General features: G+C 35.4%; 1 protein-coding gene across 6 annotated transcripts in view; it reads left to right on the forward strand.

Moving 5' to 3' along the window:
• TOGARAM1 (TOG array regulator of axonemal microtubules 1) overlaps positions 1-24,287 on the forward strand; it is a 75,436-nt gene that overhangs the window by 23,086 nt on the left and 28,063 nt on the right. For 3 of the 6 annotated variants that reach the window (XM_045450855.1, XM_045450857.1, XM_045450860.1), the window contains 8 exons: positions 446-708; positions 2,649-2,881; positions 6,322-6,422; positions 11,837-11,980; positions 16,199-16,297; positions 17,592-17,767; positions 18,705-18,858; positions 22,798-22,951. In XM_045450855.1, the coding sequence (XP_045306811.1) occupies positions 446-708; positions 2,649-2,881; positions 6,322-6,422; positions 11,837-11,980; positions 16,199-16,297; positions 17,592-17,767; positions 18,705-18,858; positions 22,798-22,951 (1,324 nt within the window). The remainder of the gene's footprint in view (positions 1-445; positions 709-2,648; positions 2,882-6,321; positions 6,423-11,836; positions 11,981-16,198; positions 16,298-17,591; positions 17,768-18,704; positions 18,859-22,797; positions 22,952-24,287) is intronic. The other 3 variants (XM_045450856.1, XM_045450858.1, XM_045450859.1) reach the window with 2 other exon arrangements.

Raw genomic sequence — 24,287 nt, forward strand, 5'->3', positions numbered from 1 at the left:
TAAGATCAAATATTGTATTGAAAGCTGAAAAATTATTCAGTTTGTTCTCCTAATGCCTGGCATTAATGTTTTGCATATAGTAGTCATTCAAATGTTGTGTATGTAATTAAATGAAGGTAGGAAATAGCCCCTGTGGCTTGTTTAGGGACATACAGACTTTTCCGTACAAATATCAGTTATGATAATGTGTATGAAGACAGAAATTTTACTTGGTGTATATAGTATTTTTATCTAATATGAAAGAAATTCTGGTGACTCAGTTTTGTTATATTTGTTAGGGGACCCTGATACTTTGACCTCATTTTAAATAGTAATCTTCACTCCTAATAAAAAAAAGTGTATTTTTTAATTTAAAAACATTGTATTCCAAACACTTGTGATTATAACTTCCACTTCTCTGAAATTAAAAAAAAAAAAAAAGTAAAATATATTTCTTTTCATGCAGGAGAAAATTCTCAAGAAAAACTATCTCCAGTACAACTTACCCCTGCCTTGGTGAGATCACCATCTTCCCGCCGAGGCCTAAATGGGACCAAACCTGTCCCTCCCATACCAAGGGGAATCAGCCTTTTGCCTGATAAAGCTGACTTAAGCACAGTGGGACTCAAAAAGAAAGAACCTGATGATATTTGGAAGAGTGAAAAAGATAGTCTTACAATTGATCTTTCAGAATTGGATATCAGAGATAAAGATTTGGATCAAGAAGAGGTTAGAGCCAAATATCACTTTTAATAGTTTTAAAATGCTTGTAATTTTCTATAATACAATAGCTGTCATTTAAGGAAAAATCTTACTTTTTAATTCCATAACATGTTTTCTTTTTTATAAAAATATTTCATGATCCTTATAGAAAATGTAAAAACTGTAGTGAAATAGTAGAAAATTCATCACACCAAATCCCACTACCCAGAATGATTTGCCATTAACATTCTAATGTGTTTCCTCTATTTCTTCTGTGCATATTTTATTTCTTTTTAAATTAAAAGTATGAGTAATATAGCAATATACCCATGCACTAACCCCTCCCAAATGAAAAATTTGCATATTTGTTTCCTATTTTTTAAATAAATGAAACATAACATAGTTCCCTCCCCAATCCAGTTCCTCTCCTTCCTTCACCAGAGTCAACTACTATCACCATTAATTTGTATTTTATGTATTTTTGTACTCTTAATATATTAATACTTTGGTATTTATGATATAATCATAATTGATTTTGGGTTATTCCTAGTCTTTTTGTTGTTGCGAACAATGGTGCATTGAACATTCCTGAGTATGTCTGTTATGCATATGTACAAGTTTATTATTATGAAACTGAAATCATATACTCATCTTTGAGTATATACTATATTTTTATACTATAAAAATCTATTGCCAATATGACAACTCTGTACATACTAATTATGTCAGAGAAGGAATGTTGTTGCTATATTACGTTGATTCAGAACACTATTTCCATAGATACTTCCTTTTTATCCTATCAGTCTGCCTGATGTCAGATTTTAAAAAGTGTTTACATTAAATATATAAACTGAAACATTCAATGATGATATTTTGTGGTCTTATTTTTGCCAATTTTTAAGATATAAGCATCATTACTGATAATTTCTCAATAAAATAAAGTTAATATTAACACATCCTCACTTTAAAAGCGTTTCTTTAATATTAAGCATGCATACCAAAATTGGTTCTTAATGGATTAATTAGTTATTCTGACTTCTAACTGCTTGTAAAATCTCCCCCCCGCAAGTTGTATTTCACTGGTACTAGGAAGAGAATTCATTTAAAGGGAAGAAAGTTACAGAAGAGGCATTTTCCTACATAATTCATAAGTTTCATTTGACACTATATATTTTTGCATTGTTTTTGTGAAAGCTTAAAAATTGCCCTTTTTCTTTTAGTGAATAATTGAAAGGGTTATTTCTTTTACATAATTATTGATAAATATTGGAGATAGTACTGTTTTTAAATATTTAGCCTTCCGAGGATTTACTAGGGAAGTGGCCGTATAGTTGCATCAACCATTATAATTGTTACAATCAAAATGTAAGTAAAACATAGTTTATGTATGTTTTTGTGTCCCTTAATTCATTCAAGGTTCTATTTCCAAATTTCATATATTAGTTTGTAATGGCAGTTTCTAGTCTACATTTCTAGAAATACTTGGCTTCAGAAGTCACATACAATGATCTGTTATTCTCTGAACCCTAAGATTGGCAAGCTGGATGTAAACTTCAAATTTTAGAAAAATGATCACTTTTCACAGAATTTTGAAATGGCTACATTCACACATTAATGACTTAAGATTAGCTAAACTTCTATGACTTCAACTCTGATGTCTACCATCTGATTCAATGATTCATTTACTGATTAACTTATATTAGTCATTGTGCTCAGTGATGCAAATATCATGGTAAATAATAAATAGCTTGAGATCCTTCCTCTTAAAGAGTTTACAGTCTTGTTAATAAATTGGTCATGATAAAATATGTATTTTTACTCTGTACAGATATGTTAATATCCATCTTGTTAGTACCAGACTGGAGAGTGGCTAGCTAGGTATAGTGAATAAAATTTAAATACTAAGGATAACTTTTACTCATATAAATGTCTTGTAAAGTTAATTGTTTCTATTTTTTTTTTCTTAGATGCAGAGCTCTCTTAGGTCCCTTCGTAATAGTGCAGCTAAGAAAAGAGCAAAACTGAGTGGCAGTACTCCTGATCTTGAAAGCCCTGATTCTGCAATTAAGCTTGACTTGACTGTGGACTCACCATCTCGATCTTCCTCTCCAAACATCAGCTCTTACAGTGAAAGTGGAGTTTACAGCCAAGAATCACTGACTTCTTCTCTGTCTACAACTCCTCAGGGGAAGAGAATAATGTATTTAATTTTTTTGACATGTTAAATGAATGCTAATGTTTAATTTGTAGTCTGATCCCTAATATCGTATTTGAAAAAAAAGCTTTAAAACTATTTATTTTCTAGTTTGTAAAATGTTGAAGTCCATTTAAAAGAAAGGTTTACAGGTATTACCTTGCTTGGCGTTGGTTTGGGATGGGTGGAGAGAGACAACACAGCCACAGCTGTAACCTAGGGCACCTATATTAATATAAGCCCTTATTCCCCAAGCCCTACTTGTTCCTCTACCTATCTAACATTTATCCTAATATTCCTTGTTCTTTAACTCCTTTCTGAATCATTGACACTTTTGCAGCGGACCTATAGCTGATGTTACTGCTTTCATTCAAAACTCAGCACCAATTTCCTCTAATTTGTAGGTAAACTCTACCCAACTGTTACCCCACTCTTGTATTTTGTTATTCCATTATCTTGTGGAAGCTCAGGAGGCCATGCCATAGCTTTTGCAGCCTCCTCAGGAGTCTTCTCGTAGCGGCTGTGGAATTAGAGTCCTGGCCGCCCCACACTGACAGAGAATTATTTTCTAGTATAGCAATTCAGCAAACTTTTTCACATTACCTCAGTAACCCCTAAGTCTTAATTAAATGGTAGGGGCGCCTGGGTGGCGCAGTCGGTTAGGCGTCCGACTTCAGCCAGGTCACGATCTCGCGGTCCGTGAGTTCGAGCCCCGCGTCAGGCTCTGGGCTGATGGCTCAGAGCCTGGAGCCTGTTTCCGATTCTGTGTCTCCCTCTCTCTCTGCCCCTCCCCCGGTCATGCTCTGTCTCTCTCTGTCCCAAAAATAAATAAACGTTGAAAAAAAAAAATTTTTTTTTTAAATAAATGGTAAACCCACCTTGATTTCTGGGGATTTCTGTGACTTTATTCTAGGATTTTGGGGAATCTCTTCCCTCTTTATTTTAGACAAGAACCTAAGAGTAGAATTGCTAGGTCATAGGGTAGATGTACATTTAATATTTAAATAACTGCTAAACAGTTTTCCAAGATGCTTGTACAGTTTTACACTCCCACTAGCAAAGTCTGAGGTGTTTCACATCCTTGTTTATATCTGTTGTTGTCATTCTTTTTACCTTTACTTTTCTTTGATTTTATCCTGAACCATGTTTATACACAGCTATCAGCCATGATTATTTAAAATTAAATTTAAATTATTTTCACTTACATGAACTGGAGTCTCTTAACAATGTATGTAACTAGAGACTGCATAATCAAAGGAGAGATGGTGTTCTATTAACTTTAATGGAAAAGGGTGTTTCATTTCAGCAGTCCATAGAATTAAACCAAATTTTTGTGTCCTGCTGTGAGAAGTTTATCTTATCCCATGATTTCATTCTCTACAGTTTTAACTTAAGTGGCATTTTATTTTGCAGTTGTACATTTTTTTTTACTGGAAATTATTTTGTTGTAATTACCTAGATAGAATAATACAGTGTATTTACAAAATTAATTTGGAATGGCTACATGGGCTGGTGAGATAACTGTGGTTACATTTAGTTACCAGATGTTTGAAATAGATATTTATCTTTTAGATCTAAAGTCCTTCCCTTATCTTCTAGGAATGTGAAATTTTGTGTTAGATACTCCTACAGTTGCAAGGTCCTGTGAATAATTTGGAACCCAGTTGGGAAGAAATGTTCACTCTATACTTTAACATTCAGAATTCACTATTCCCTATATTGTCTCATGGAATTATTCTCTTCAGATATTGAACTCTGTGAGAAGGGGAGTTCAGTATACCCTCATATCTGGACTAAATTACCTTTAGTGAATTTCATATTTCCACATTAAGTGTAATAGCTTTAAAGCAATTATTCTTAACCAGCTTGCATCTTGCCTTAAGAATAATGTCAAAGAAAGCCACTTCTACCCTATGTGGAGCTTTCATCTTTAAGTGGGTTTGGGAGGAAAAACTCTTAAGAGCCACTCTTTTAGAGACTGAAGTATTTTCTTTCACCTGAATGTAATGCATGGCATAAATGTAAATTTTTTATTCTTTCTATTCTAAAGAAATTACTCTTTAAAGATGTTTAACATTGATTTCTCACTAGATCAATTAACAACTATGCCAACCCAACTAAGAATTGTACTCCTTTGTAAAATCTCTTCTTTATAATATCCATCACTGGCTTGGGGCGCCTGGGTGTCTCAGTCGGTTAAGCATCCGACTTCAGCTCAGGTTGTGATCTCGTGGTTCGTGGGTTCGAGCCCCGTGTCGGGCTCTGTGCTGGCAGCTCAGAGCCTGGAGCCTGCTTCGGATTCTGTGTCTCCCTCTCTCTCTTCCCCTCCCCTGCTCATGCTCTGTCTCTCTCTCAAAAATAAATAAACATTAAAAAAAAATTATATCCATCACTGGCTTATTGATATTATGACACTTACTTGATTTAAAACAGTTCTATTACATTCTAATTTAACATTCTTCAGTTGCTTTTTTTGTAAAACATAGCCTGTAGGTCTTTATAATGTCAGAAAAGTGTGGGGCGCCTGGGTGGCTCAGTCGGTTAAGTGTCTGACTTCGGCTCAGGGTATGATTTCATAACTCCTGGGTTCAAGCCCTGCATTGGGCTCTGTGCTGACAGCTCAGAGGCTGGAGCCTGCTCTTCAGATTCTGTGTCTCTGTTACCTCACTGCCCTTCCTCTGCTCGTGGTCTGTCTCTCTCTCTGTCTTTCTCAAAAATAAACGTTAGAAAAGAAAAGTATAACAAAGAATAATACAAGAAGGGGCACCTGGGTGACTCAGTCAGTTAAGCATCTGACTTGGACACAGGTCAGGTCATGATCTCATGGTTTTGTGAGTTCAGCCCCCTCCACCCCCCCACTGCCGTCAAGCTCTGTGTTGACAACGCAGAGCCTGCTTGGGATTCTCTCTCTCTCTCCCTCTCTCTGCTCTCTCTGCCCTTTCCCCACTCATGCAGTCTCTGTCTCTCTCAAAATGAATAAACTTAAAAAAAAAAAACTCCAAGAAGAAAGTGGCATTTGCTAATAAATGTTTCTAGTCTCTTATTTGTAATGTAGTTAAGTCCCTTTTTTTGGTATTATTACTTATAAGGGTAGATAGTATATTAGATAATTAGGAATCATTTGCTTTAGTTTTGGAATGCACTTTCTTTGGATCACTTTTTTTTTTTGACCCAACAAAAGATTATATAGTACAAGTCGGAGAATCTTCCCTGCCTTTGGCAATCCTCTCATAAATAATTAAGAATTGCTGATATGTTAAAAAGGTTGGAAGTTCAAAAAGTGAACTAGGAATATCAATAAAAAATTCTTATAGTTTTTCTTACTTGCTCCTGCTTTATTATTGCAGTTTAGTGAGTTAATGGGAAATATAGAGAATGTTTTGTGTAAGAATGTTGAATAGCTTTAGATCTTAAATGATTATTGAAATTACTTTGTTTCATTGTAGGTCAGACATATTTCCAACATTTGGATCAAAACCTTGTCCTACAAGACTTTCTTCTGCAAAGAATAAAAATTCTGAGATAGCTGACCAAAGCCCCAGTGCAGGTATTTTATAACTTTTATAAATATGATTTATAGACACTATGATTTTTAAATTATATCAAAAATGATAAATACACTTCAGATTTAGAATTTTTGAGCATACCAAGTAAAACTAATTGTCTTTTTAACTCCTTAAAGGAACTTTTTTTTTTTTTCCAAGAATAAATATTTTATTATTCTTAGAAGAAAAAGCATTTAAATAGTTGATACCCATTTAAGCCCATAGGTGTACCTATGCCTGGCTCTTCCACCCAGATATTTTGGTTTAATTGATAAGAAATGTGATGCTGCTGTCAGAATTTTGAAAGCCCTCAGGGTGATTCTAATATGCAGCATAGTTTGGAAGCCACTATGCATCACAAAAGACAATTTGTTTTAAAAAACAACACTTAACTAGTCGTTAACTTTATTTGTATCTTGTTAAGAATTTTGTGAACTAACCTATAACACTCTAGTGTATAGCATCACTTTTCAGAAAATAGATTTAGTTGTTTGTAATCATTTGGAAAAATATTTGGATTTTTATCTATTTAGGATGGGAACTGCATGTGATTCTATGATTGGTAAAACTGTATTCGATTCTGAGTGAATTGTAACAAATTGGAATGTGATGTTTATTTTCATATGATCTCAGGGTAAAAGTCCTAATAACTTTAAGCTACCGTATCTTGTTATAATTTTCTCCCTAAAAAGCTATATTTGTATTTAATTGTCTGCTAAGATTTTTAAATTTCTTGCTCCTAAATATGCCGTACTATCATCTACTCTTTTTAGTCTCTACTATCACTTTTGCTCATTTCTTACCTATTTAGCCTCCTAAGATTTTTCTCTAGCTTCAGTCTCATTCTCTATAATCCATTCCCCACAATGCAAATCTGAATATGTTGCCCAGCCTAAATTTATTTAGGGCATTCTTCTATGATCTGTCCCCTCCCTACCTCTCCAGCCTCATATTTCACTTCCTTCTTTATAATCTTACACTCCAGTTTTAGTATATGTGCTGCCGAAGCGAGCACAACACTCCAGTTTTATTAGATCACCTTCAGTACCATTTTTTCTCTTTTTGCAGTTGCATGTACTATTTCTTCTAAGTGAAATGTGGAATCCACACCACACCCCATTCAGCTGTGAAAACAGCTCAGTTGCTTTCTCTGGAAGCCTTCCCCATTCACAAACAAAATTGATTATTACCTCTTTTGTGATGTCATTACATTTTGCACTGACATGTTTATAGTTGTATTGCCATTGTTTTACTTTTTTGGACTCTGAGATTCTTAGATCCCCAGAAATTATTTACTTCTGATTCCCTATCAAGTACCTTCATAATCATGAATGCCTAATTCAACCATGCATGCCTAGTATCCTGTCTTCCACAAAGCTAGTGTTCCACAAAGTTAGTTAATCTAACTAGGTACAGGAAGACCAGGTAAAAGTGCTTTGGGGTCTGAAAGACCCCAGCTGGAATCCCAGTTTGACTATATTCATAAGCTGAGCAAGTTATTTAACTGCTTTGGAACTCAGTTCTTTCATCTGGTAATGTAAACCTTGAGAAAGGGTAGTGAACATTTAAACGTATAAGATATATAAAGCACCTAATGGGGCGCCTGGGTGGCTCAGTCAGTTAGGCATCTGACTCTTGGTTTTGGCTTAGGTCATGATCTCACAGTTTGTGAGTTTGAGCTTGACATTGAGCTCTGCACTGTCAGTGCTTGGGATTCTCTCTCCCTCTCGCTCAGCCCCTCCTGTGCTGTTTCTCTCTCTCTCTCTCTCAAAATAAATAAATAAACTTAAAAAAATAAAGCACCGAGTGCATAGAGGACACTTGGTATTTGTTCCCTTAAAGGAGAAGACACAAAGAAACATAACACATAAAATTGTTCTTTAATCCTTTTCTAAAGTTGATTATCATAGTAAATTATTCATAACTTTAAAAATATGTGTATAAGTTATTGGTGGGTTGTATCTTGTTTCTAAAAATGGAGCCCTCTTTTGGAAGAATATCTTTGGAGTTAGAAAAGATTTAGAAGGTGTGCCTGGGTGGCTCAGTCGGTCAACTCTTTTTTTTTTTTTTTTTATGTTTATTTTTGAGAGAGAGAGACAGAGAGCGAGTGGGGAAGGGGCAAGGAGAGAGGGAGACACAGAATCCAAAGTAGGCTCCAGGCTCTGAGCTGTCAGCACAGAGTCCCATGTGGAGCTCGAACTCACAAACTGTGAGATCATAACTTGAGCCGAAGTCGATCACTTAACTGAACCACCCAGATGCCCCAAGTGTCCGACTCTTGGTTTTGTCTCAGGTCATGATCTCACAGTTTGTGGGTTCAAGCTCCCATCAAGTTCTGTACTGGCAGCACAGATCCTGTTTGGGATTCTCTCTCTCCCTCTCTCTCCCTCTGTCTCTGCCTCTCCCCCTGCCTCTCCCCGCTCACGTTCTCTCTCAAAATAAATAAGCATTAAAAAATGTTTTTAATAAAAATAAATAAATAAACCTAGATTTAGAAAACCTAGATTTGAGTTTCCCTCTGACCTAGTAAATCATTTAAGTTAGTGGAATGAAAAAAGTCTTAAAACAGTACCTACCTCTGTATGTAATATTCAGTGTTTCCCTAAAGAGTCTAATATTTAGTGTTTCTCAAACTAGCCTAGTCCTAGGAACCACCAGGGCTGCTTGTAACAGATTTCTGGGACCGCACTTCACAACTAATGAATCAATCTTCAGAGTTAGAAATCTGTATTTTTAAACAAGTAACTTAAGTATTTCTATGATCATGTTTTCAGACCTCTACTGTTGAATTCACTGTGAGATATTCTTGCTTAAATTTAATATGTTCTCAAAATGTAAAGTTCCTAATGGTTTAGGATTTTATAAACTTGAGTTTACATTTTTTGTTTTTGTGGGATAGGGTTTTGTTTTCAGTAAGCAAATATTTACAAGTTTATTGTTTAATTTGTGAAGCATAAAAATGATAGGCTCAGAATAAAGACTATCTGAAAACAAAACCAAAAATAATTATGTAAAAATTTTAAATTCGTTTTGTCTTTACATCATCATTTCCAATAAATATTTCCACACATAATCCACTACTACCTATTAGAGCACATTGTGCTAAATTTCCTGAATGATGTTATGGTAAACTTTTTTCCTATAGCATCAGATTAGTAGTTCCTATTATTAACAGAAAGCATTAGCCCCCAAAGCCAGTATCTTTATGAGGCTAACTTTTAAATTAACTATCAAAACTAAGAAGAATATAGGGGGCACCACAGCAGCTTAGTCGTTTGAGCATCTGACTCTTGACTTCAGTCAGGTCCTGATCCCAGGTTTGTAGGATCGAGCCCCCATATTCAGCTCTGCACTGAGCATGGACTCTGCTTAAGATTCTCTCTCTCTCTCTCTCTCTCTCTCTCTCTCTCTCTCTCTCTGTCTCTCTCTCTGTCTCTCTTTGTGTATGTGTGTGTGTGTCCCTCCACTGCCTTCTCCCCTTCTTGCATGCTCTCTCTCAAATAAAAAAATAAAAAACTAAGAAGAGAAAGATATCCACGTTACTCCCAGAAGTTCTCTATCATTTAACACCAGATATTTTTTGACTCTCTATGAACTTAGTGCTTTTTACTCTCCAGTCTTCTGTAGCTCAGTTGCCACCAGACACCCCTTTCCCCACAATCCTGTTTTTATTAAAAAACCCACAACAATACTAGAAACAAATTATCTTTTGTTATTACTACCTAATGGTATTTATAGGAGCTATATATATTAAAATGGATGGTGACTCAAATGTATATTGGGTAGTATTTTCCATTTGGTACATATTTTGTAGTTTTAACAGCTTCAAAGTATTAGTATAAGGTAGTCAGTTTAAACATTCAAATGTAGATTATAAGTTTTTGTATTTGTTAAAAGGAGGCCCATGTTAGGGTTTTGATTAGTTTTATTTTTAATTAGGAATATAACATTTAATTAGAAATATAAGAGTATGCTAGGCACTATGCTAAGCCTTTGACGTATATTTTCTTCACTTAACTCCTCACAACCATTCTGGAAGAGGTAAAACTATTATCCCCATTTTACAAATGAGATGAAGTGTCTTGCCCAGGTTCTGTCAGTGGTCTAAGTGGAAGTGCTATGATTTAAAGCCAGGAAGCACGATTCCAGATTCTGAGCTTAGTCACTGTGTAGTGTGCTGCTTCACCAGCCAGACCAGTATAGACCCAGTACACAAGAGTAGGAGAAAAGAGAAATGGAAAATATCTCTCAGGATATAGTTTACAAATTCTAGATTAAAAAATTTTTCTTTACGAGGGAGGGAAGCAAACCATAAGAGACTCTTAACTGTAGAGAATAAACTGAGGGTTGATGGAGGGAGGTGGGCAGGGATAGGCTCGTTGGCTGATGGATATAAAGGAAGGCACTTGTGATGATTGTTGGGTGTTGTATATAAATGATGAATCACTAAATTCTACACCTGAAATCAATTTTATCATATTTGTAACTAACTAGAATTAAAATAAAAAATAGAAATAATCTTTTTTCTTTTTGCTCTAAAGTTTTAAATGTCATTTAAACATTAAATGTTTGTCATATTTTAAATATATGTGTATATATATTTGATTATCTCTTTCAAGCACTAAATTTTGTATTTGATTGTAATTTTTAACTATTTTTTTAAACTTTTTTTTTTTTTAACGTTTATTTATTTTTGAGACAGAGAGAGACAGAGCATGAACAGGGGAGGGGCAGAGAGAGAGGGAGACACAGAATCTGAAACAGGCTCCAGGCTCTGAGCTGTCAGCACAGAGCCCGACGCGGGGCTCGAACTCATGGACCGTGAGATCATGACCTGAGCCGAAGTCGGGCGCTTAACCGACTAAGCCACCCAGGCGCCCCTGATTGTAATTTTTAAATGGTTGTAATTTTAACCTGTTTTATAAAATGTTTAGATATAGCTTATAATAAATGTTCTTAACTGCTAGTAAAAAGTATTACAAAATTTAAAATAAGATAAAAGCCTTTAAATTACTGTAACGTAATTTCTAATATTATGTTACTGACCTTTTTAAAAATCTAGAAGGCGGGGCGCCTGGGTGGCGCAGTCGGTTAAGCGTCCGACTTCAGCCAGGTCACAATCTCGCGGTCCGTGAGTTCGAGCCCCGCGTCGGGCTCTGGGCTGATGGCTCAGAGCCTGGAGCCTGTTTCCGATTCTGTGTCTCCCTCTCTCTCTGCCCCTCCCCCGTTCATGCTCTGTCTCTCTCTGTCCCAAAAATAAATAAACGTTGAAAAAAAAAATTAAAAAAAAAACATAAAAAAAAAAAAAATCTAGAAGGCAAGATAGATTTAGAGGGGAGATATGTACCTGTCTGTACTATTACCTGAAACACAGGTAATATTTTTAATAAATATTTTTATGTATTTTATTTTATAGGGATTACAACATCCAATGTAAGCATAATTGGTCAACGTATGAACTATGGGTTTGGATGTGGTGATTTTGAAGATGATAGATCCCATGACATTTCACCTAGTGTTTTCAAGATACAAAATAAGGAACACCCAAGACATACAAAAGGTTAGTAAATTTCACAAGTTAATTTTTAAGATGGAATGTCCTTAAATCCTAAATTAAATGTCTCAGAATTCTCCCTAAGCATGCCAATAAAGAAAAATTAACTGAGCTTTCTAAGTTTTGAGATTTTTCTTTCCCCTCTGCTGATGTGTTATTGATTAAATAATTTTGCCAAATAGAAGAACATACAGGTTCATGTATTGGTTGATGGACTTCCCTGAGAAGCCATGGCTGGGAAGTGACTACCCAAGAGGTTAACACTAGGGGATCTCTGCTGATCTCAACCCCCTCAGATTACACACACACACACACACACACACACACACACACACACATACACATTTTTTACAAGATGTTTTACCACTAAAATGGGGGACATAAATCATGTGAATAAATAAATCCCAGATGCCTACTTAGGTTGTAACCAGGGAATAAAACTGTAGAAGCAGGAATATAGTTTCCTGTGGTCGAACCTGGAAAGGCTTCTTTCTCATCAGTAACCGTTGCTAAGAATTTACATTCTCTGTTGTTTTTCTTTAAACTTAGTATAGCAACTAGCTCCTCTGTGACAGCTGTCCATTTTTTTTTAGAGATCTATCATAGCTACATTTTAAATTTTTCCCTTAGGTAAAGAGAAAGTGATTTAAAAAAATTTTTTTAATCTTTATTATTTATTTTTGAGAGAGAGAGAGAAAGAGATAGAGTATGAGCAGGGGAGGGGCAGAGAGAGAGGGAGACACAGAATCCGAAGCAGGCTCCAGGCTCCAAGCTGGTAGCACAGAGCCCGATGTGGGGCTCGAACCCACAAACCATGAGATCATGACCCGAGCCAAAGTCAGACACTTAACCGACTGAGCCACCCAGGCACCCCAAGAGAAAGTGATTTTAAAAGGTATAAATATTTAAATAGAGTAATTAGAATTCATTGTAAGTTTTTAATCTACTAGTAACTTTAAGGAGCTGTCTTTTTTTTACATGTAGCAACTGTAATTGTAATAAGATCAACTTTTGTTATTTCTGTTCATCTGAAATCATATATATGTGTAGGCAGTCAGGCATTGTAGGACATGTATACTTTTTGTGGAAATAAATTGAGTAAAAGGAAGTTGGTTAGAAGCTTTATCTTTTTTTTCTTTTTTTTTTTGCAAATTTTTAAATTTCATCCATGATGTACTTCAATATCTGTTCTTTGTGGATGGTTTCTTATCATTGTTTTTTCAAAAGAGAATGACAAGGGTTTTTTTCATATTTACTTACATATTTCATTTCTCACGTAAAGATAATCAGTACAAAAAATAATTTTCTTCCTAAAAGTAACTCATACCCTAACATATGTTTTTTAAGTTTGTTTATTTTGAGAGGGCAGGGAGGAGTAGGGAGAGGAGCCCAAGCAGGTTTGAACTCACGAACCATGAGATCATGACCCGAGCTGAAATAAGAATCAGATGCTTAAATGACTGAGCTACCTTGGTGCCCCCCAACATGCATTTTTTTAATTTTCTTTTTTAAAAATAGCTTTCAAATAATTGCTACACATGTTCATTTACTACTAGCGGCATCCTTTTTGGGCAGCAGAATCAAAAAATATTTGTATCTTTTGGGGCACCTGGGTGGCTCAATCAGTTAAGAGTCTGCCTTTGGCTCAGGTCATGACCTCACAGTTTGTGGGTTTGAGCCCTGTGTCAGGCTGTGTGCTGACAGCTCAGAGCCTGGAGCCTGCTTCTGATTCTGTGTGTGTGTCTCTCTCTCTGCCCCTCCCTTGCTTGTGCTCTCTGTGTCAAAAATAAATAAATAAACTTTAAAACAATTTTAAAAATATATCTGTATCTTTTGACCAGCAGTTATTTCTATGTCAGAAAATTACTTTGCACTCACACTGCCAACTCTAAACCAAACACCTGCTACATCTGTTCATTTAACAAGAGTAAACATGTTCAAAAACCAAACTGACCTTCCTTTCCAGACCTGCTCTTCTTCCTTTGTTATTGTTTTTATTAGTAGCATTACCATTTTCCCAGTTATGGGGACTTGTAACTTGAGAGTCATCTTTGTCTTCTTCTCCTTACCCTCCAGGTTCAGGCAATGACTCATCCTGCCAGTTCTTCTGTTTAATCTCAGCCTTTGTTACCTCTTCCCTGGATAATTACAGTAGCCTTGTGATAAGACATCTTGCATTTTATTTTATCCCTTTTTACTCCAGGCTGCATACTCTTCCCAAATTATCTTTTTGAAGTATTGTTACCATCTCTTCCATACTCAAAACCTTGAGTGGTTACCTATTTCCCACAGAATAAATTTCCTGCTCTGTAGCATAATTTGTAAGACCCTTAACAATCTTGTCTCACCTTAACTTTCTTGCATTATCTTACTCCTCTTTTCATTCCCCATGCCCTGGCATTCTTAATACTAGAAGTTTTCTTTTCTTTTTTTTTTTTTTTTTTTTTATGTTTATTTATTTTTGAGAGAGAGACAGACAGAGAACAAGCAGGGAAGGGGCAGAGAGAGAGACACAGAATCTGAAGCAGGCTCCAGGCTCCAAGCTGACAGCACAGAGCCTGACGCAGTGCTTGAGCTCACAAACTGCGAGATCATGACCTGAACCGAACTGGATGCTTGGTTGCTTAACCGACTGAGCCACCCAGGCACCCCTAGAAGTTTTCTTAGTTTGCATGTATGTTGGCGTAGATGTCCGTTTCCAATCTTGATGTGTTCGAATCATGTCTGCTTTTTGAATACTAGCTTAAAATCCATTTATTTAGAAAGCTTTCTCCACTTTACTGGGCTGTAGTAGTATAAGTCATTTAAAAGGAAATACACTGTCATCTTTATATTCCTGTTAGGCTTTGTATGTAATGGTGTTCAGTGTCACATGTTAAATGGAGTGATGATGAGCCAACCCAAACTAATAGTGTAGCCTTGGGCACAGTCACTCAAACATTGCATCCTCAGTCAGGTTAAAGTAAATATTGAGTGCAGAGCTGGAGGGAATAAAAAAACTCCCAAAAGAAATATTGGCAATGAGTGGCATATGTGAGTGGATTCCTTTTGCAGGAAACCTCAGATGGTTTTAGGGTTAGCTTTCAGAACCCCTTCTTCCCGTTCCACTCCTTTTCTGGTTGTTCCTTTGAACCTGTCCATCTTCTGGCATAACATAGAGCCCCTATTAATGACTTGAGAAAGTGATTAATGATGGATGCTTAGAGTGTTATCAAACTGGATTTTATGAATTAATATTTTCTCTTTCTCTATTTGGATGAATGAGAGAGAAGTGACAGAAAGGTTATATAAGGATTGTTTATATGTCAAGAATCTTTTAATTTTATTTTTCCCTTATATTTTAGAATTGAGACTCACTGAGTAACACTTCTTTCAGCGTTTCTTTGTTTATAAGAAAATATAGTATAAAAAGTAAAAAGTAACATTAAAAATGACTAGTTATATCAGCTTTTTTGATAAATGAAGTTAAACTACTTAAAGATAACATGTTCTTTATATCTTTCTTCATGAGATGTGTCTAATTATTCGGTCATCTTTTGACAGATTTTGTTTTTGGACTATTACTGAGCAAATTGTTCCATTTACTGAGATATGCTTCCCTTTGTCACTACACATTTTTTGAGGCTACCTGATGTTTCTAATAGTTGACCCTAAATTAACCATGTTGTGCTTTTCATTTTTTTCTGCCTTGTAACATTCATCTAACATATATTTACTGAATACCCACTATATGCCATACTAATAGGCTCTGGAAAAGATTGATAATCAAAATTAGATAGAGGTCCTATCTCCTACTTTACTACTAGAGCCTACAGTCTAGTAGTAAAGAGAGTAATTACATAATCACAAACTGGAGTGAAAGGTAACCTAGAAAATTACAGAATGCTGTGAGATTGTCTTAGTCTGTTTTCAGGAGTTAGAGCTTTCCCCCATGATTACCCCTTTGTTGCTCAATTATCATGCTGTAATTATTTTCTTGTACATCTTTCCCATTCTTAACCCTGGAACATGTAAACTCCTTAAGGAAGGAAGGTTTCTTTTCTCTCTACTGCCTAGTGCATGCTAGGTATTCTAGTTTTAAATATTTATTGGACTAATGAACAAGTGAATAAATAAATTGTAAAATCTGTGTATGAAATTAATTTTGTTTTAAAAGACCATGTTACAATATTCTAAAAATATAAGGAGAATTTTAAAATATGGGTTTTTTGTTTGTTTTTTTAGCATTTACAGGGTCATCATCAAATTTACAGCAAATTCCCAGTTTTGACTTCACATCCACAAATACCTTACCAGAAGACTCAGTAGTAGTTGTTGGAAAAGGTATTTCAAAGTTCCTTAGCTTGTTAATTGTATGTGTTCTTCACACATAAGCCAAGGGTATCATTAAAGAATAGAGAAGAGTGTGATTCAAGTGTGGATTAAAACTTTCTTTTTAAAAAATTATTAAATTGAAAGAATTAGAAGTAGGTTTTATGTTTCTGTCTAACAACTATAATAATTCATGTCGGCAGTTTTCAGAGAGATGTATTAAGTGACAGTTTAGGTACTTCTAAGTAGGTACTGCAGTTTAGGTACTTCTAAGACACTTTTGGGATAGCTAAGATAGTTTTATCATAGTTTAAATTCAAATGACAGTCCTTATTTATCAGCTTAGTAATTAACGTAATTTTATTATTTTCCATACAGAGTCTAGACAAACCAGAATTGACACCTGATATGTATATTTAGGGGGATTAAGGGAGCTTTGAACAACATATTTGCAAATATTTTTTTAAGCTCTTTTTTTGGCAGACAGTCTCTTCTCTGCTGTCCTGCCTGCTGCTCCCTTGCAGTGTATTCAATAAACTTCTAACTCCTTTAAAAAAAAACTGATTTTTTTAGCTTTATTGAGGTATAATTAACTGAATTATAAAGTGTTTGAAGTGAGAAAAGGATTCTCCCATCAAGTTAACATACCTCAACTAGTTTCTTTTTTGATCAGAAAGCTAGCATGTGAGGATAGACATTGAGAGTGCACATCTTATTATTGGTAAATATGGTGAAATAGAATGAAATGCTTGGAAAGCTTTCCTAATTGTTTGCTTGATAGAATCTCATTAAGTTAATTTAAGGCTCTCCACCTACCCTTGCACACTTAAGTTTCTGTTATTCTTCTATTTGCCTTGTGCCCAACCAAAGTTATTCACTCCACATACGTGGAGTATACTTGTTCAGCTCTGCTTATAACATTCCCATCTCATAGGATGTCCTCACCTTCTTCACTTATCTGTCCATCTCCATTGTATCTTCCAATCCCATTATATATATATATATATATATATATATATATATATATGCGCACACATGTATTTTTTTATATATATAGTTTTTAAGTTTTATTTATTCAGATAATCTCTACACCCAACGTGGGGCTCAAACTCACAACCCTGACCAAGATCAAGAGTTGGATGCTCTTCTGATGGAGCCAGCCAGGCTCCCATATATTTATGATTATTTAACATATTTTTCCTACTAACTATATTGTTTACTTCTTAAAGAGCCTTGTCTTAAACTTTGTCATTAGAGTGACATCACATAAATACTTAATGGCAGTTGGATGGTTGGTTAATTTCAGGTGTATTTGGAAGTCCACATTCAGCACCAGCAGCCTGCAACCAATCAGTGATATCTTCTGTGGAAAATGGAGATACATTTTCAGTTAAACAAAGCATTGAACCACCATCGGGGATTTATGGAAGAGCAGTCCAGCAAAGTATTCCATCATATGTTGATGTTGAGAATGAAAAGGATGTAAGGTTATTTGCAGATTATTAGGATAAATTTAAGCCTATATTATATCATTGTTTTGTGTTCATCAGATTTGGGGTGGTGAAAGTGTTTGGATTGAAATTTTTAAAATCTCAGTATAATAGAAATTTCTGATCCTTAATCATATATTTATTTATTTGTTTTAAGTTTGTGTATTTATTTTGACAGCGCACCTGGGTGGCTCAGTCAGTTAAGTATCTGACATTGGCTCAGGGCATGATGTCTCCGTTTGTGTGTTCTAGTCCTGCATTGGGCTCACTGCTGTCAGCACAGAGGCTGCTTTGGATCCTCTATTTCCCTCTGTCTCTTTGCCCCTCTCTTGCTCGCGCACGTGCTCTGTCTTTCAAAAATAAATAAACATTTTTTAAAAGTTTACTTATTTTAAGAGAGAGAGAGAGTGTGTGTGAGCAGGGCAGGGGCAGAGAGAGAGGGAGGAATAATCTCTGACTCAGGATTCGATCTCACAAAATGTGAAATCATAACCTGAGTCAAAATCAAGAGTCAGACGCTCAACTAACTCAGCCACCCAGACGTCCCGTGATCCTTAATCATTTAATTGATGGATTATTCTTTCCTAACAAATATATTCTCATTCTGTATACTTGACGTATATATTATATATAGTACTTTATATATATGTATGTATACATATAATGTACTTTATATATATGTAATATTTAACAATTTTCTAGGACACTCAATGAGTAACAGACTGGTATCCTCAGGCACAGATTTAGTTATGACATTAGCACTATGTAATTCTGTTCAATTTTAGAATTCCTGAAATAAGGACTAAAAAATGTATATTTTATTTTTTACATATAGACCTTTAATGTCCACCAGTTGTCTGAGATGAAGATAGTTATTTTAAATGTCAAACTCCCTGAATACTTTCAAATATTTCAACTTTTTCATTCAGATTAAAGTTTCTATTTCAAAATCTACTTATGACAAGATGAGACAAAAAAGAAAAGAGGAAAAAGAACTTTTTGACATTAAAGATTGTGAAAAGAAGGAACAGAATCCCTGGGAGCAAATGAAACATACAGGAACTGAGAAAATGACATCTGAACGTAAGTGGAATTTAACTTTTGGCATGTTTTTTAACTGATAATATTCTAAAGCTAGTGTACCTGTGGTTTAATTGAGGGCCAGTAATGGAATATGTTGAACTATAACACTGAAATTTGCAAGACCCAGTAGCTTCTATCATAATAAATATTAATTCCTTCTCATCAAAAGGAAGTTGATTGTTTTTCTCCTTTCTAGACTTAAATATTTTTGGAGATGAGGTAGGAATATCAAAAAATGAGAGTTCCTCTTTAGAAAATATTGCCTTCAGCCCTCCATTGAAAGAAGGGACCTGTTTAAAAAGGTCACCATCTTTAGCATTTTCAGATTCAGTTAAGAAACTTGTTTAAATGTGAAGAATAACATCACAAATGCTGGTTAAGATGAAGAGACCACATATGGTTCAGTGCAATTGTGATGAAAAGAGCATTAAACTAGTAGGAGTCAGTAGACAGACCTGGTTTCATGAATATTAGGTCTGCCCTTCAAATAACTTTGTGACCTGGAAATAGGCCTCAATTTTCTGCTGCTAGAAATATCCAAAATATCTCCAAGGTCAATATTAACTCAAAGATCTCCTCCATGCTCCCTTGTAAATATTACTGTTTCACTAAGTAGTGGTATCTTATTTTATATTGAGGGTTAAATGAGATTATTAAATTGGTTTATATTAGATCATGATTTTAATTTTTTAAATTTTTTTTAATGTTTATTTATTTTTGAAGGAGAGAGAGAGACAGAGCGTGAGTGGAGGGGGAGGAGCAGAGAGAGAGGGAGACACAGAATCCAAAGCAAACTCCAGGCTCTGAGCTGTCAGCACAGAGCCCGATGTTGGGCTCGAACTCACAAACCATGGGATCATGACCTAAGCTGAAGTTGGGTGCTCAACTGACTGAGCCACTTAGCCGCCCCTAGATCATGATTTTAAAAAATCACTATGAGGGGGCGTCTGTGTGTCTCAGTCGGTTAAGCATCTGACTTCAGCTCAGGTCATGATTTCGCGGTTCATGAATTTGAGTCCCATGTCTGGTTCTGGTGCTGATGGCTCAGAGCCTGGAGCCTTCTTCAGATTCTGTGTCTCCCTCTCTCTGCCCCTTTCCTGTTCAGGTTCTATCTCTCCCTCCCTCTCTTTCAAAAATAAAATAAACATTAAAAAAAATTTTTTAAAGATGATTGTTGGGGCACTTGGCTGGCTCAGGCAGTATGACTCTTGATCTCAGGGTTGTGAGTTCGAGCCCCATGTTGGGTGTAGAGATGACTTAAAAATAAAATCTTTTTTAAAACGTTAAAAATAGAGGCACCTGACTCTTGTCAGCTAAGCCTCCAACTCTTGATTTCAACTAAGCTTCCAACTCTTGATTTCAACTCAGGTCATGATCCTCATGGTTGTGGGATCAAGCCTCGTGTTGGGCTCTGCGCTGGGCGTGAAGCCTGCTTAAGATTTTCTCTCTCTCTCTCTCTCTCTCAAAATAAAATAAAATAAAATAGTAAAGTAAAATAAAGCAAAATAAAAATAAATTTAAAAGTCATTATATTTATCCTTTATTCAGTCTACCATTCAGTACTTACTGGGTTCTATATCTGGCCAGAGTAGTTTCCATGTTTCCTGTGTGTTTTTAAAAATATTAAATAGGTCTTAGGTATGGTAGTCATCAGAAATTGAAAATGAAAAAACACATGAACTATCATAAACGTTAAGGTTATTGCTTATTATTTTTATTTATTATTGTTTAATGTTACTGAAGAATAAACCGTTAAAACTGTCTTAAACATTTTAAAATTTATGTTGGGTCTGAAGTCTAGGTATCAATAAAAAAACAAAAAGTACAGAAAAAATAAATATATAAATGTGATATTGGGCAACATACTTAACATCTCTCAAAATCTCTCACAATAAAAGAGATTTGAACTTGGGCCATCTGTGTGGCTTGGTAAGTTAAGCGTCCGACTTCGTCTCATGTCATGATCTCACGGTTTGTGGGTCTGTTGTCAGCACAGAGCCTGCTTCGGATCCTCTGTCTCCCTCTCTCTCTGCCCCTCCCTCACTCGAGTGCTCTCTCTCTCTCTCTCTCTCCCTCTCTCTCTCTCTCTTTCTCAAAAATAAACATTAAAAAAAAAAAGATTTGAACTGGATGAATGTCTGATTCTTCCCAGTTTGGATTTCTTTTATAATGCAAATTTAGAAAACTTTTTAAAATTCTTTGTTCTCAAAACTAATAATTGTTGAAAGTATGACTGATGACATGTTGACTTGTAAAATTAGTGGTTTTAAACACATCCCTAAGAACCAGTTAAATGTAGGCATTTGTGAAGTTGAAGCCTATTTGCTAGCATTCTCAAATAATTTCACTATTATTAATGTCATAAAATCTAGGGGGAGAAAAATCCACAAAACTTCTTACCTAAGTTCTGAACAATGCTGGCTGCTACCGTTAACAGTAGGAAAAGAAGTACAGATAGTAGTAAATAGTACACATTGATGAGGGGTGCATGGGTGGCTTAGTCAGTTAAGCATCTGACTTCGGCTCAGGTCATGATCTCACAGCTCAGCTCTCTGCTGACAGCTCAGAGCCTGGAGCTTGTTATTTGATCTTTGTGATCTTTTCCTTTCTAACACCCTCACTGCAGGTATCTTGCATTGTTCAGTGCCCCCTGGGCCATTCATTACCCTGACACTCAAAGACAATGATTTGTTTCCCCAACGTCTAGGGCAATGCCTTACATCTGGAAAATGGTTGGTAAATGTTTGATTACGGAAGAAATAGTGTTCTTATTACCACACATGGTCTTAGGATTTGTAACAGACCATTAATTCTATACTAGTAGCAAAAAATTAGTATTTTTGGAATTCATCTCGAACTCTATATACAGATGCGATGAAGCTTCATTTTTAGTTGTCAGTTGTATGGTAAAACAGGTATACATCCACATGTTTTTATAAAATGGGATCATAATGCTTCTTATTGATTTTTTGCTCTTAAAACTACACTTTATTATGTGACTGAAAAACCATTTATATATTTATATTTGATATAATTTAATAATTTTGTAGATAAACAGTGAAGTTTTAAATACCTCTGGTATCTAGGTATTACAATTTTATTGAAGACTAAACTGGGGTGCCTGGGTGACTCATTGGTTAAGCGTCCAACTTCAGCTCAGGAATGATCTCACAGTTCGTGGGTTTGAACCCTATGTCGGGCTCCGTGCTTTCAGCTCAGAGCCTGGACCTGCTCTGGATTCTGTGTCTCCCTCTCTGTCTCTGCCCCTCCCCTGCTCATGCTCTGTCTCTCTCTCAAAAATAAAAAACATTAAAACATTAAAAAAAAATTATTGAAGACTAAACTAATAATACTAGTTTCCATAAGAAATATTCATAGAAGCTATGGTATATATGTATATATATATATGTATATACACACATGTATACACACACACACACACACACACACACACAATGGAATATTACACATCAAAAAAAATGAACTCTTGCCATTTGCAGGGACGTGGGTGGAGCTAGAATGTATTATGCTAAGCAAAATAGGTCAATCAGAGAAAGACAAATATATGATTTCATTCATACGTGGAATTTAAGAAACAAAACAGATGAATATCAGGAAGGAGAAAACAAAGAAGGAAGCAAACCATAAGAGACTCCTAACTATACAGAAAAAACAGAGTTGATTAAGGGAAGTAGGCAGGAGATGGGCTAAATGGGTGATGGATATTAAGGAGGGCACTTGTAATGAGCACTGGGTGTTATATGTAAGTGATGAATCACTGAATTCTACTCCTGAAACCAATATTGCACTGTATGTTAACTAAATTTTAAATTTTAAAAAAAGGAGGAAAAAAGTATTCATAGAATCTAGTCAGAATATCATTTGTTTTAGAGTTCTCTGCTGCTTTATTTAATATGTTTTTGTTTTGCTTTGTTTTAGGTGAAGCATCTCCTGGAGCCGTTCCACAATATAAAGAAAGGATTCCTTCTGTCACTCATAGTCCAGAAATAATGGATACATCGGAACTACGGTCATTTTCCAAACCAGAAATAGCACTGACAGAAGCCCTGAGGCTTTTAGCTGATGAGGATTGGTAAGTTCACCATCCTTAACTTAAAACTAAACTGAGTTCCACAAGTGTCCTATAAATTTTTTTTTAAACTTTGAAACATTTCCTATTAGAATAGTCTTAAAAATGATTATTATAGTTCTTAGACAGTCCAAAGTTTTTTCAACTTCTCAATGTAACTGAACTCTGGTCCTAATAGCACTGTATTACCAGTTATATTATAACTTATGTACCATAAGGACAGTTTACCTTTATCATGGATTACGTAAATCTTTTGGTACTGGAATACAAATCTCACCATTTCTCCAAGTGTTTCTCTGTGAAATACATCATATAACAATCCTGGAAATACATCCACGTTACTACCGCAGCCGCAGCAGCCACCCAGCCCCGCCCAGCTGGAGCATCTCCTGGCTGCTCTTGTCCTGCCCATTTCCTTCCCTTCTTCTTCAGTATCTCTCTCTATCCCCATCTTCTGTGTCCTCAGTTTTGCTCTTCTACTAGATCATATTCCTCAACATTAAAATGTGCTGTATCTCCTATTTCTTAAAAATCCTCCGTAAACTACACATCTTTTTCACATTTCTTTTCTTCTTGTTGTTTAGCCAAGTCCTCTAAAAGTCTAACTCATTGTCTTTAGTTTTCCACCTCATATTTTCTTCTCAATCTTTAACTGGCTCTCAACCCTCTCCATCATGACCATCACATCACTAAATCTATGAAAATGATCATCTTGCTAAATCTACACTGGTTATTTATTAGTGCTTATGTTTCTTAGCCTTTTAGCAACATTGGACACAATCGACACTCCTTTCTGATTTCACTGTGGAAAATTCAGTCTCTTGGTTCTTTTCTTGCTTTAGTTTGTTCTTATTTCTTCTGTTTGACTTCAGAAGTGAGGTATGCTCCAGAATTCACTCCATTGGCATTCTCTATCTACATTTATTCCACAGATCTAGGCTGGCAATCGTTTTCTGTAAAGGGCCAGATGGTAAATATGTTCAGCTTTGCAGGCCAGGTGTCTCTATCACAACTCCTCAACCTTGCTGTTGTAGTGTAATAGCAGCCTTAGGTAGTATGAAAACAAATGGCTTTAGCTATGTCCCAATAAACTTTACTTATAAAAAAATCTGATGGGGCCAGATTTCGTCTGTGAGTCATAGTTTGCCAACCTGTTTCCTAAATGATTACATTCATTATATAGCTTTGAATTCAGTCCATACTTTGATTCTCATGAATGTATGTCTGGATCCTAGATGTCTTCTTGAGCTCTAAACTTATAATCCAACTGCCTACTTGACACTTTCACTTTGATGTCAATAGACATTTTAAAAGTTTTTTTTTTTAATGTTTATTTATT

This window comes from Leopardus geoffroyi, chromosome B3 (genome assembly GCF_018350155.1).
Source record: "Leopardus geoffroyi isolate Oge1 chromosome B3, O.geoffroyi_Oge1_pat1.0, whole genome shotgun sequence".
Classification (NCBI taxonomy): Eukaryota; Metazoa; Chordata; class Mammalia; order Carnivora; family Felidae; genus Leopardus; species Leopardus geoffroyi.